The sequence below is a fragment of the Lonchura striata genome, chromosome 2 (assembly GCF_046129695.1).
Source record: "Lonchura striata isolate bLonStr1 chromosome 2, bLonStr1.mat, whole genome shotgun sequence".
NCBI classification, from domain to species: domain Eukaryota; kingdom Metazoa; phylum Chordata; class Aves; order Passeriformes; family Estrildidae; genus Lonchura; species Lonchura striata.
Window position 1 is genome coordinate 26,816,772 of NC_134604.1, and position 13,581 is coordinate 26,830,352.

Here is a 13,581-nt window from a genome sequence, read left to right on the forward strand (position 1 = left end):
AGGGAACATCAACTCCTTTGGAATTCTTAAAATTGACTGAAGAATACATACAATAGGAATGGTCAGGAGGAAAATATGTTGTGCTGGTCTCAAGGAAAAACCTTAATTAAAATAGAAGAGTTTTCCCAACTTTATCTTCAAAGCTTTAATATATAAGTCTTCTGTCTAAAAGAATTCAAAACTGAGCTGTAGTTTATGTAGCTAAAGATAAGGCACTGGATCTCCAAAGGCACACAGCTGCTGAGATTACTGCACGCTGCATCACAATATGATATAGCCCCTGGAAGAAAAATAATTCCCCCCATCCCACCCCAGGAAACTAATAACATCCCAAAACCAAAAAACAGACAAACAAAAAAACACCTCCCCCAAATAACACCCCAAAGCCAAACCAAAACATAAAAATATCCCACAAAACACAAACCAACCCACATTTCCACCCATTTTAATACAGAACATGGATGGGTTCAGTTTTCTCTACCTCATTTGAGCAACATGTCTCACTATGCTCACCTCAGTTGTAGCAAAACACTGAGGTCACCCAACTAGGATTTCAACCTGTGGTATCAGCTCAGTTCAAGTATCATTCTTAAGCTCAAAATCTGAATTCCTTCAGACATGCCTTGGAAGCATAGCATTATTAACCCCACTTCATGGATGTGTAAACACAGGCAATGATACAGAAAAAGTATTAATTACCAATTCAAGTTGAATTATCAAATTCAAGCCACAAGCATTCCAGTGGAATACTCTGCAAGGCTCTCCAAGTGCTCCAAAAGCCTGTCACAAACCTAGTAGGTATGTACTTGTTCCAGTTTTCACTAAATGACTGGAAAGTGAATATTATTCTGTGTCAGTATTGGCACATCCCACCTCTTTCTCATATATTTAACAAAGGAAATGCAGAAGCAAAGCAGAGCTTTACTTCAAAGTACTTTGAGATCAGTTTTTGAAAAGCTCACTTCTAATCAATATTTAGAGTGACATGACATTAACTGAATCTTGAAAGAAACAATTTCAATGAAAACACTTTTAGTCATTAAATTCACCAAGCTCAGGAGCCTTTTCTCTCTGAGGTGGACTGAACTTGACTTTTCACTTTGAACTATTCATATCACATGAGCACTTAGAGGACTCATTTAAAAATCAGAATGATCCTGTGTTATACGCTGTTCAGTCAAATTAAAGGACAGTCCTATGTTTTGGCAAATTCCCACAATATGACATTACCTTTTCAACAGAATGGCAAGTTCTGTTACAATAAGATCACACCTTCAAATCACAGGATAAGGAACTTGCAAATGTGTATCTAGCTGTGCCAGAAGGTCTCTGCACAACCTCTGGGTCATTGCTTTCCTCTCAAAACACCCCTTAATTCAACTCCAGAAACCAGAACAATGACAATGATCATTTGTGCAGGTGACCACAGGGCTGACTGCAGGGGTGTCTGTCCAGTTCTGTACTCCAGAGATGTGAAGTGTTAGCATCAGAAACCTTGTGTCATGAGGAAGGGTAGATACCAGCACACTGCTCCATCAGAAGGGGAACACATCAGTAATATGGCATTTCCCTGTAGGTATTCTTTCCATATTCCTGGTTTCCTACCTGTATCCAGTATTGTTCCTGCCAACTACAAGGTGCTTTGGTTGTGTGTCACACATGTAAATGTTAAAGTCATTTTCTGGCACCAGATCCACATCATGGAAAATGAAACAGTCCCAGTTTGCTTCTTTTAGGGCCTCTAGGTATCCTACATTCAGCAGTTTGGCTCGATTAAATTTGGCGTTGCCAGCCTGTGGAAAAGAATAGGAAAAAACAACTCTGAAGAAGGTGCCACAGCTTTTGAAACAGAGCTGCTCCCGGGCATTTGTTCTGATTGCACGGTTTGAAACCACACCCATGTGGCTTTTCCAGCACCTTGAGAGAACTAACTGCACAGAGTGCCCCATCACACTGACACAGCATCAGAGTGGCCAACGGTGCAAAGTGTTTCTCCAGCCTTTATTCATCACAAACACACCCACCAGCCAGGGCCAGGAAAGCCTGTACTTAGCTGGGTACCACAAGTGTGACTGCTCCATGGCTTAACAGCCCTTCTGCCCCAGTCCTGGAGTTACCTCAGGCTCCACAGCAGAGGAGGTACCAGTACAGTCTAGAAACAGGTGTTCCATACAACTGTTGTCAGTAAGGCTCATGGAAGTTCTTTTTAAAAAAAGCAAAACCAAACCAAACCCCCATGCTAATTAGTCTCTATATGTCAGAGGTCTTGCCATGAATGACTTATGCCTGTCCCCTCAGCTTGGAGGACAGCAATGCTGAAAGAGTTCCCTGTATTTCCTCAGCTCACACATACGTGGCAGAGTGGGTTTGAAAAGCAGGTCTCTTCATTTTTACCTCCTGCCTGTAACCTGATGATGCTATTGCAGGGGATACACTCCTAGCACTGAGCTTCACCTTTTTACCAGTCTTCATTGTTTGCTTTTGCTGTAAGTTACTTAGTATTCGCTTTTCAAAAATCAAAATTTTCATCTCTGAGGTGCAAGTTTATCCATACACACCTGGAAGGTTTGTAAGCTTATCATGTCAACATTCAGTTTGGAGCAAGACATGCGCTTATCTTGCTATTTTCATTTTTTACCTGGCTGCACATTGTACCAGTCTGCAGAAGGCTTTCTGCTCTTGAGGACAAAGTGAGGATTTGCCTCAAATTCCCACTTGGGAACAAGAGGGCCACCCCCAGCCCTCCCAGACATAGACAGGACAGTAATTTTCCAGAGCAAGGAACCTGTGTACTTGAAAGAATAATTTTTAAGAAAATGTTTTCAGGAGAAACTGCTTGGAATTCTAGCAAATTTTCTAGAAGGTGCCTGGACAGAAAGAGGGTCCAGGGAAAAAGAGAAAGAAACTGGCCTCCCCAGGCTGAGAGAAGGTGAGCTGTAGGGAAAACTGTTGTATACAAAGCATGTTTTAGTGCTCTAAAAAGTAACACTTTGCTCTAAAGTAGGATTTGTTCACTAAAACAACCATCTGCTCCAGAATGAAAAAGATTTATGGGATTTATGGCTCCATACCTGCAGTCTGAAAAATACAATACAGTGCCGATTCTGAGAAATTACGAGATGAACAATCAATTACATCCATCCTCTGGAGAGAAATAATTTTCCAGTAAAAAATTTAGATACAATTCACCCAAAATCAGGTTGTCAAATTTCTGAATGGGTTTTTTTTGTGTGTGTTTTGTTTTTCTTAAAATGTCCCATATATAAAAATACCCATGAGACAGTTTCCTCCTGGGGATGAAAACATAGGTTATTGAGTGAACAAATCAGATGTGGTACAGGTACATTTGGAAAACATCACTTCTGCCGAGTATCAAACCCAGCTAAGTTCAGGACAGCCTCTGTCATCTGCTTAAGTTCTGTTTTCCTCATCAGTGCAAGCCACTACAACAGCCAAATGCCAATTGACACAGCTTTCTACATCAAACATACTGAACAAACAGCAAAATTTACTCATCTTTTATTGAGGACAGAATTGTCTCCCTTTCTTTCTATGGAAGAATAACATTAACCACAATACAAATTTGTGTTGGGAAAGAAATTTAGGGATTACAAACTCACATTGTTTTGAGTGCAGCACTCTTGTATGCATGCATTTAGAGGAGCATGACTTTAGAAATATTAAAAGCTGCCCGTAAAGAAGAAATCTGGAGTAAGCCCTCCGGTGGCTCACAGAAAAAGTTACAAAAGGCCCATTTCATCTATCTCCAAAGCAGACTGTGTATTTTAACAGTTAAATCTTGTTTGTCTTTCCTCAAAAGAGACCTAGAACAACTAACAACATCACAAATCAAGAAAGAAAATGGATTTGCCCCAGAAGAGTTTTGCTAGACCCACTTTGCAATCTTTGGGCATGCCTATCTACATGGAAAAGGTATGTGAAAGCTTCTACCCCTCCAAGCACAATCTCTGAGAGAGCAAGTTCAGACTCGACACTGCTCTGCTCATCAGACAAAACTTCCATACTTCTGTATTACTTTTTGCTAACATAACAACAGCAGTTCTCCACATATTTCAATAAATTAAAAAGATACGTCCATTCTCCCAATAATTTATTCCTAACCAATGTTTCCTGCTAGAATGAGCCAGTAAATGTAAGATTATACTGCATATTAATGCAGAAAAAAGCCCTCATTTTTCCACTCTAGAGGCCACATGATGACTCTAAATAGTGAAAGAACAATTCACTCCAAGCAAAAATATCATGCTGTAACTTTTATTGCTGTTCTGCTGAGACATTCAGATGAGCAGAAAGGTAACAGTGGAAGCTTTCACCTAGAGAGCACTGTCTCATACTGATTAATTGACTCTAGGCTCTTTAATCAGGAGGGAAGAGGAACTGTATTAATTTATCACCTTTTTCTTCTGCTGTCTCAAATGACTTTTTGGAGCCAAAGCAGAACATATAAGTAAATGACAGTAATAGAAAAAAAAAATAACAGAAGATCAAGAAAAAGACAACATACAACAAAAGAGAAATATATAATGCTTTTAACACATGCAATTGGAACATCAGCACCTTGATGAAAGACAATGTGGCACAGGTCTGCTTAAGTTTTAGCCACTGAAACAGCATTGCTAGAAATGCAATTAAAGAAATTAATAAATCTTTCCGCAACCAAGTGCCCTTCCATGACTACTTCTCACCACACTTGCTGGGCAAATAAAGCAGCTATAAACAGCTGCTGTTGTGTTTAGCTTGAGAAAGCAAAAGTAAAACCACACAAAACACACAACTTACTAAGCACAAGAGCCTGATGGGAGAGAAAGGCTAAAGACAAACTGAGGCCTTCTATCCAAACAATTCCAAATGTGAAGACAGAACAGGCCAGCCTAGTTACATGTGTGGACACTGCAAGAGTAGTCAGTTGCATTAGCAGTCCAAAAGATGCTTACCTTGCATGCTAACTCAGAAACACCAAGTTACTTAGACTAAGGAATTAACACCAGCTAAAGGCACTGCCAATACTCCCCAGACCTGAGATCCAGGAACGCCACCAGCAGTAGCTGCAGGCACTGTTGCATCCCTCAGCAAGCAGAATTGTTGGAAGCAGGCTTGGAGGACTGATGTCAGACAGCAGAGGCAGCAGAAGCCTCTCCTCAGGCTGCAGGGCACAGCCATCACCCTCACCCACACAGCTCTGCACAGCTGTCTCACCTGGTGAATGACATAGATGCCATAATCCAGCTGCTGCCTTTGCAGGAAGGGGTGGAGGTGCTGCAGGAGGTACAGCAGATGCTTCTCCCGGTTACGGTGTGGAATAAGGATGGCCACATGCTGCAGGGCTGAGCACTCCGTAGGGTGGTACCGGCCCTTGGCTACCTGAGGGTTCTCCTTTTGCACCTCTTCCAGTGTAACAGATGGTTTGAAGGAGAGTTTGCTGGCACCTCCTGTAAGAGAAGCACAAGAACCTTTCCTGAGTCATTTCAGGTTGTGGCTGGTCCAGTCACGTAATGAGACAGTGTGTAATCAGTGTAAGAAACCCAGGTTCAAGCCCCAACTGGCTTCCCTGACCTTCCAAGACAAAAGCAGTATGACAAGGATTCTATGCAGGCAGTGGAAGGAGAGGATGTCAAGCATGTCAGTTGCTTAAACTGACTGTGAAGTAGTGGCAATAAAATAAAAATATTTTTTAAAAACCCTAGAGAGGTTATAAGCTACTGCAGAAGGATTGGCCAGGAATGACTGCCAGGGCAAAGCAAAGGAGAAGAAAGTGGGACAACTGTGCCTATCAGAAGTCATCAGTACCTAAAGCACAAAAAAAGCACAACAGGATTAAGGCTATAAATTAGTAAAATAAAAGATAGGCAAGGCTTTCTGTAGCCAAATAAAATTTTCATCCCTTCTCTTGCACTGAGCTATAATCCCAGCTCATCTGCACCCAGCAAGCCCATGAAAAAAAGTACAATACAGGCAACTGTGAAGGCTACAGCCATTGCTACATTTACTTAATCAAATGTGTCTTGGGGTCAGGGTGAGGGTGTGCAGGGAGACAGAAGGTTTTTGTACTACATCAGGGAACAAGGAAGAATCTAGCTTCCCAAACAAACCCCTAATCAGATTCATAATAAGGAAGAGAAAGAAGATAATTACATGATACTGATAATGAAGAAAACTACATGATAATGATGCAAAGCAGGAGCCTGGTGCTGCTAGCAGTACCAACCCAAGAAAAAAGTAGAACAATAAAAATGCCCAAACCAAGAATGCAGTCATCTATTTGAACCTTCTGTGCTAATAATTAGTGCAAACTCCAACAGAGTTGTGTGTGGGACTCAGATTCAGTCAAAGAAAGAAACAGAGTTTCTAGCCAGGCAGACACCTGGGAAAGAGCTGGAGAGAATGTAAATAATTCTTTATCTTTCTTGTTTTTCACATTGTTTATTGTTAAGTTCTATCACTGTGCGTCAAGCACTCTGCACCAATGCTCTGGGTTGTTTTCACTTCAGAACCAATGGATTTGGTCCTTGCGAAGCTCTGTATAAAAGAGCAGTGTATTTTGAATAAATCAGAGTTTTTAGTATTACAGCCTTCTGAGTCAGAGTCTATTCATTCCTGTCCTGCCTTGACAGCGATAGTTGTGAAGTCCTTCAATTGTCAATATAGAGACACAAAAGTATATTTAATAATAAAAAGCAAAAAAACTGTGGAAAGATGAAAACACTTGTGGTTAAGACAAAAATAATTTGATTTCTTAAAAAAGAAAAAGATGCACACGTAAGAAAGGGGAAAAGAAAAATTCCTTTGTTAATCCCCATTGGCAGGCAGGTGTCTGGCAACATCCAGGGAAGGGCTTCAGCACATACAGCAGTTGTTGGGAAGACAAATGCTGCCACCATGAACATCACTCCTTCCTCGTTTCCCTGAGCTTTTACTGCTGACCATGATGAATGGCACAGTCAAAGAGTATGGAATACCCCTGCAGTCAGCTGGGGTCAGCAGTCTGGGCTGTGTCCACTCCTCGCCTCCTGCCCTCTCCACTGAATTTTAGGGGGCCAGGACAGACAAAGCCTCACCAGAGTGCAAGCACTGTTCAGAGTAGCCAAGCTACTGGTGTGTTACCAAAGCTGTTTTATTGACAAATGCAGAGCGCAGCACCAGCTGCTCTCCCAGCCAGACCCAGCACAGGCACTGGGTGCCACCAGACACTTCCTCACCCACGAGTGCTGCCTGCAACTGGTTGTATTGGGTTCACAGGAAAGGTATCCAGCTGGAATATGGCTAGGAAGCCAGCAGCACTACCATGGATTAACCTGGCAGAGAGGAGAGGGAAACACCATCACTTACGCAGGTACGGAGACAGAGCTGGGCAGGGACTCTGAAATGACTTCACCATGGGAACATCTGCAGTGGATTCAATCTTCTCTTCCTTCTGACTCTGCTGCAGGCTAGTTACCTTCCTGAAAAACTCCACCATGCTCTTAGCTTTAGGAATTTCCTGTCTGGTGTCCACTAAGTAACCGAATGTGGTCCACAGCACCATCACAAATAAAGTGACAAGCACCAACACTTTGAACTTATACAAGAGGTTAAAAACATTCAAGCCCAAGGCCATGGCTTTCCGTGATCCACAAACAGCTTCCTCTGCTCTAATGCCGAGGCAGGTCACTGCATATCCAGTGGGTCTGAAACCACAGCTCCCAGTAAGAACATCACAGTAGGGAAGTAAAGCTGGAGGTAGGGAGGGTTGCCACACTTCCTGGAGTTTTGAAATTCATGGAGCCATAGTATTGTTTGCTCTTGAAATGTCACTTTACTATGACTTTAACCTGGAAGACAAAAAAAAGAAAAAAGGAAGGAGAAAATTAGTTTCTACCACCTGCACTGCTACACCTTCACAGATTCCATGAAAACAGGTAATGACAATACACAAATGGAACAGCAAGTATTAACAACTGGTCAGAAACCAAGACAATGATCTTTGGTCTTAGCTCAGCCATAAATCAGCTGCATGATTTTATGCAAATCACTTTCCCGTTTTGTTCTTCTGTCTCAATCTTTCTTTTTTTTTTCAGATCAGAAAGTGCAACCACTACCCCATGTTATGTCTGTGTACAGTGCCTGGCAATCCACAGGTTTTATTACTTCTGTTCCTACCAAAATTAACAACAGCTGCAATGAAAGAGATTCTGCTGGCTATGAGTAAAGCCCATCCAAAATGAAAACCACATTAATCTCTGCAGAAATAAACCTGTTTTCTTCTGAAATAAGAAATAGTATTATTGATGCTATGTCCTCTACACAATACAGTGTGAAACCCACAACCTCTGACTGGTATCAAAAATCATTATTCTTTATCTGCTGCCTGTCAGTACCACCTTTTAGGTCTTTGTCCACTATTCTCCCTCTCACATACACTTGCAGGAGGAAAATCTTCCTGCTTTTTAAGGGAAAGGTTCAGTTTTTCAAAAGTTTTATGTATGTAAGGAGCCAATGCTTTATTCCACTTCCTGCCCTCTTTCAAGGGCTCCTCTTTCACTGCCACAGTTACCACTCTACTTCTTTTTGTTGTTATTAACATGTCAAAGAAATAATGAAATTTGAATAAAAGAGAGCTCTGATATAGAAAACACACAAGAAAACTGCAGCTTCTGAGAAGAACAAGGACTGAGGCTAAATGAAGCAAAGGCTGTGATTAAAGACAATGCACATGAAACAGGCTAGATCAAAGAGAAGAAACAAAAACATGGAAAACGTTATTTTATACCAGCCTCTGAAGTACATGAGACCCTGGAGATATATCACAGGCACAAGGAGTACAGTAACTCCACATTTCCACTAGCTTAGGCAAAATTCTGAAGAATTTTGCTGAATTTCCATGGGAACGTGTATGGAAGCCTGACCCAGGATTACCAAGATGAACTCCCAAGCTTTCAGGGCTCACTGGGAATTACCAGCTGCTGTCCCTCCCAGCAGGCACTTCATGGAAAAGCCAACCTGCTCTTCCCATTCACATGCAACACACAGGAATGCTCTAAGTAAAGGAACTCAGAAAAAAGACAAAATTTCCACCCTCTCCCACCAGTTTACACCCTGCAATAGCTGCACACAGGAAATCTGTGATAAGCTCATCTGAGAGCAGTGTGGACCCCATGGGTAATATTAGCTTGTAATTATTAAATCAAAGAACTTAGAATTTGCTTATCTAAACTCTACCTACAAGTTTCTATGGAATGATCTACATTGCGGCCTTTCATGGACTCTCAGCTACTATCCAGCATTCATCAGATGAAGCACTTTCCCCAAAGGGTGTAATTTTCTCCAAAACAAACCAAAGGTATGACTGCACAAAGTGCATGCACGAGGAGGGAATTTCCTTCTCCATCATCCAATCCATGTGCACCCCAGATTAACCCGAGGTGAAAAGGACAACATAGAAGTTAAAACACTAAAATTAACATGCAATCAATTACTATCAAAAGGTGTTTACTATATTCACAGATTCCCACTTTCCCAGAAATGGACTACAATCTTTAAAAAGAGTTAAAACAGTTGCTCACCACTGGTACTCAGATTAGTGCAAATGGGATCTCCCCCATAAGAAATTATTTTGTCCATAAATAGTTAAAATTAACTATCCATGGGAAAAGACATAAACACCAGGAGGCAGACAGCCAGCTTAGTCAGAAGAAACAGCTTCTGAAATATTTTGTTGTTTTTTGTTAAAATATCAGGAAGAGCTTGCAGGTGTAAAATTGCCAAGGTTGTTAAAATTATGGATATAAACTATGAACTTACTGCAGCAACCTTATTTCTACTTTCCTCCACTCCTGTTCCAAATCTCACACACACAAATTTCCTTTGTTAGCTTTCCAAGATTCTAAAAGTAGTTACTACTAAAAATTCACATTACTTGTGTCTGACAAATCTTCACACTATTCTACTGTCAGTGTGAATAATTTCCTATAATAACTAAACTCACATATCCACTGGCTTCTATTGCAGCAGCAGAATGCTGCTCCTGCTTAAAATATACTTGAACCGGACAGCATAAATATGCACACACAATCATCACAATGCTCATGCAGAAGGGCAATAAGTCACATTTCAGAGACCTGCAGTTTGAGTTTTTGGTGTTATCTACAGAGAATACAGCATGTATTTGAAAATGCAGACACAAAGGTATTTTGGTATTTTAAATGGAAGAACACAGATGAATCAATTTACACAGTAAGTTACCCTACATTATTACGTCAGAGGTTAAAAGGTCGTTTCCCTGGATTTTTCCCCTGAAACATGAGAATGGCATGTGCACAGAAAGGCAAACTTGATTTTACCAACAGAGAAGGAAGAACTGTACCCTTATGAATGAAGATGACAGTGAAGACCAGTCACTTTTATGACTCCTGCCAAAGACAGAACTTGGGAACTTAAGAGGACAATAACTGAGAATAAAAGGACAAGCAAGAAGTTAAGCCTCAGTAAGAACCTGCCTGTCAGAAAACAAAAAAAACCTTGGCCACTGCCCCTCTGGAGGGTGATGTGTTACCATTCCACACTAAAGGACTCTTCAGTTAAAAAACTCATCTTTCACCAGCAAGCCTAAAGTACCTTGGTTGCCAAGTCAGACAGCAAACCCAGAGTCAAGAAGACCAGAGTTTGGACCTTGTTAAAGAAAAAAAATAGTTAGGCTGAGGGCCTGCTGCTAAAAAGCCATACTTGGAGAAGTAGTATAAAAGCCAGAGTTATAATACATAACATAAAATAGTTATTAAGGGAATAGTCTTAATCAAATACTGATTAGAATAGTAATGCAAAACCTACCCCAGCCTTAATAGTCTTGATAGTAACAACTGAGACAGAAGAGACATTCAGTAGCTGAGTCCTTTCCACATCCTGAGCAACCAAGTCCCCCGACCCACTGATCAATTTCCCATCCTTCTTTTGTTCCTTATGTAGCTAATGAAGCACAACTTTTCATATTTGATATCCCTGGATTATGGCTGATATATTGGTTGGGGGTGGTGGTGAAAAAAGGCCACCTAGTCATACATTATACTGTGTGCAAACAAAAATTCAATACTGAACAAATCTTGCTAGAAACAATAGTATCTCAGAAGCTGGAAACATGGTTCTTTCTTTCCTGTACTTCGTAACTCAGGGTGACCAATCCTCAAACATGGGTGGAAGAACACTTGTGGTGCAACTAAACTCTTCTCATAGCTCTGAAACCTGACTCTAGTTGTGTGACCTTCATAAAACAGACCAAAGAAACTTTCATAGGAAACGAAGTGCAACTTTCTTACGAAAAAAAATCTCAGTGAAACATAACCAAACCTAGTTTAGAAAGTTACAGCTGACTAGAAAGGTACAGCCCTACAGACCACAAGGTCAAAACCACCACAGTACCCATTTCAAAATGCATAAAATGCATTTTTCTGCATTTCAAAATGCAGGAAAAAAATAAACATAACAAAGCCACAGTTATGCAAATATGGCTAAGTCAGAATTCTAAAATTGATGGAAAAGGTGAAAGGTCTCTATCTATATGCAGATATACTTGTATCTAGACAGATGCTGTAACACAATTCTAAACAGTTCCCTGATCATGCTGAGACACAAAAATAGTGCATGTTTTGCTTTCCCCAATATCACATCTTTACCAAGAACTGTCTCTGTGCTCTGCAGCTTGTCTGACAACCCAAGTTCTATAGCCTGCTATGTGTTTTGAGTCACATGCCAAATCCTGCTTCTTTGTTGGAAGGTTCCTAGCAATGCTCGTAAGATACTTATCTGCAGGAACCCATCCAGGACACAGAGCTGTATGACTCTTTCAGGAGCACGGGCAGTCAGTTCTCATCCTTGAGCCTGATGGCACAAACATGAAGCCCTAACTTGCCCTCTTCCATCCAGGTAGTCCAAAATAGTAAGCAAGGTTCCAGCTTGGACAAGACTTCTTCTGAAGCAAACTGGGAAGATCAGAACCCCATCCACACCCATCTGGTGTTTTCCCAGCAGAAATACATATGCATTGGAGTCTGACACAATGTGCAAGCAATACATGTACAAGCTGGTTCTCCATGTAAGAGCTGCAGGGGCAGCCTGTGCATTTGCCTCCTGATTGAAGCCAGTAGCACTACCAAGCTCAGAAATGGCCAGGAATACTGGACTAAAGGCTGTTCTTTTTCATTGATGTAGAATTCCTAGACAAAGTCAGTATCAGCCAGAAGACAGAACTGACAGCCCTGATCTAGATATATGTGAAGGAAAGTAATCTTATGAGCAAAATTTGGTAAGTAACTGGAGTTGATAAAAATTCATTATGTTCCAAACACTGATTTTTCCCTGATACATTTTTAGATAAAGACTGCCATTATGATAATTATGCTAAAGACTAGATTACTTATAAAAAAAAGTTATGCTTAACAGTATAAATAATCAGTGAGAACATGATTATTTATATGAACAAGGTGCCTAAATTTTACTTTTCATATGTTCACATTTCACCCTGTAGGGGTGAAAGATCTTTTCATCAGATGAAAGGAAAATTAATTTTTAATTTACACAAACCATCTTTCTGACTACCTGTTTCACATGGTTGAGTAAGGACAGATTTCCCACACAGGATTTTCTAGAAGCCCCTGCAAGCTTCTCAAGCTCATGCACAAATTCCAAAGGTAGCAGAACAGGTTCAGCAGCAACAAACATGCACTTCAACCTAACTCTAAAAACTGTAATAAATTCAAGCAAGAAATGAAGCATGACAGAGTTCCCTGGGACTGCATTTAATCAGCTCTGTACTAAACAGACAATTATTTGTTATTTTATCTAGGCTAAAATCAAAAGCAGAAATGGGTTAGCTCTGGGTACATCAGGAAGTGTAGCAGTCTTCTTCATGAAATCCACCAAGAAGGAATTAAAATTCCTGACAACCAGCAAGGAAGAAAGATCACTGTACAGCATCAGCTTTTCTATGCAGGATAGTTCAAGTCTTCAAGTTTTACAAGAGTCTATACCTACTCCTTTCACAGGCACTTCCTTCTTTTCAACAGATTAGTTCGTCAGTAGGGCATTAAGCCAATAGCTTTTAACACTTCTTTTACGTGACACTTTCATAATCCTATTACCTCTTCCTATTTAAAACCCACCAACTGCACTGAGAAATGGTGCTATTTCAAAATAAAAATAAACAACAAAAAAGATAAATCAAATCCTCAAACAAACTATCTTTCCACTTCTCAGAATTTCAAGCCAAATAAAGAAAGCACATTAAACCACTCACTGTGTTGTCACATCCCTCCTTCCAGTCGGACACTCACTCCAAGAACTTACGGAGAGCATTTCACAAGCAGCAGACTCTTTTCATCCAGGAAACCCCACAACATAAAGAGACCTCTGTTACCTCTCACAGGCTGCAGGAAAGAATAAGCTCAATATCACAGGATGGGAAAAAAAATTTAAAAAGGAAAAAGAAAAAAAAAAAGAAACAGCAAACACATCCCACTTTTCCTCAGGCCAAAGAGGCTCTGTGGTGCTGTCCCACATGCCCCTCCCTCAGCTCATAAACGAGCCCGAGCCCGG

The 13,581-nt window shown here is 40.7% G+C and overlaps 1 protein-coding gene across 3 annotated transcripts in view; it reads right to left on the bottom strand.

Moving 5' to 3' along the window:
* B4GALT4 (beta-1,4-galactosyltransferase 4) overlaps positions 1 to 13,581 on the bottom strand; it is a 28,060-nt gene that overhangs the window by 6,748 nt on the left and 7,731 nt on the right. For 2 of the 3 annotated variants that reach the window (XM_021549204.2, XM_021549203.3), the window contains exons 2-4: positions 7,348 to 7,829; positions 5,218 to 5,450; positions 1,606 to 1,793 (exon numbers count right to left, since the gene is read on the bottom strand). In XM_021549204.2, the coding sequence (XP_021404879.2) occupies positions 1,606 to 1,793; positions 5,218 to 5,450; positions 7,348 to 7,615 (689 nt within the window). In that variant the 5' untranslated portion in view covers positions 7,616 to 7,829. Of the gene's footprint in view, positions 1 to 1,605; positions 1,794 to 5,217; positions 5,451 to 7,347; positions 7,945 to 13,581 lie in introns of those variants that run through there. The other variant, XM_077781240.1, reaches the window with a different exon arrangement.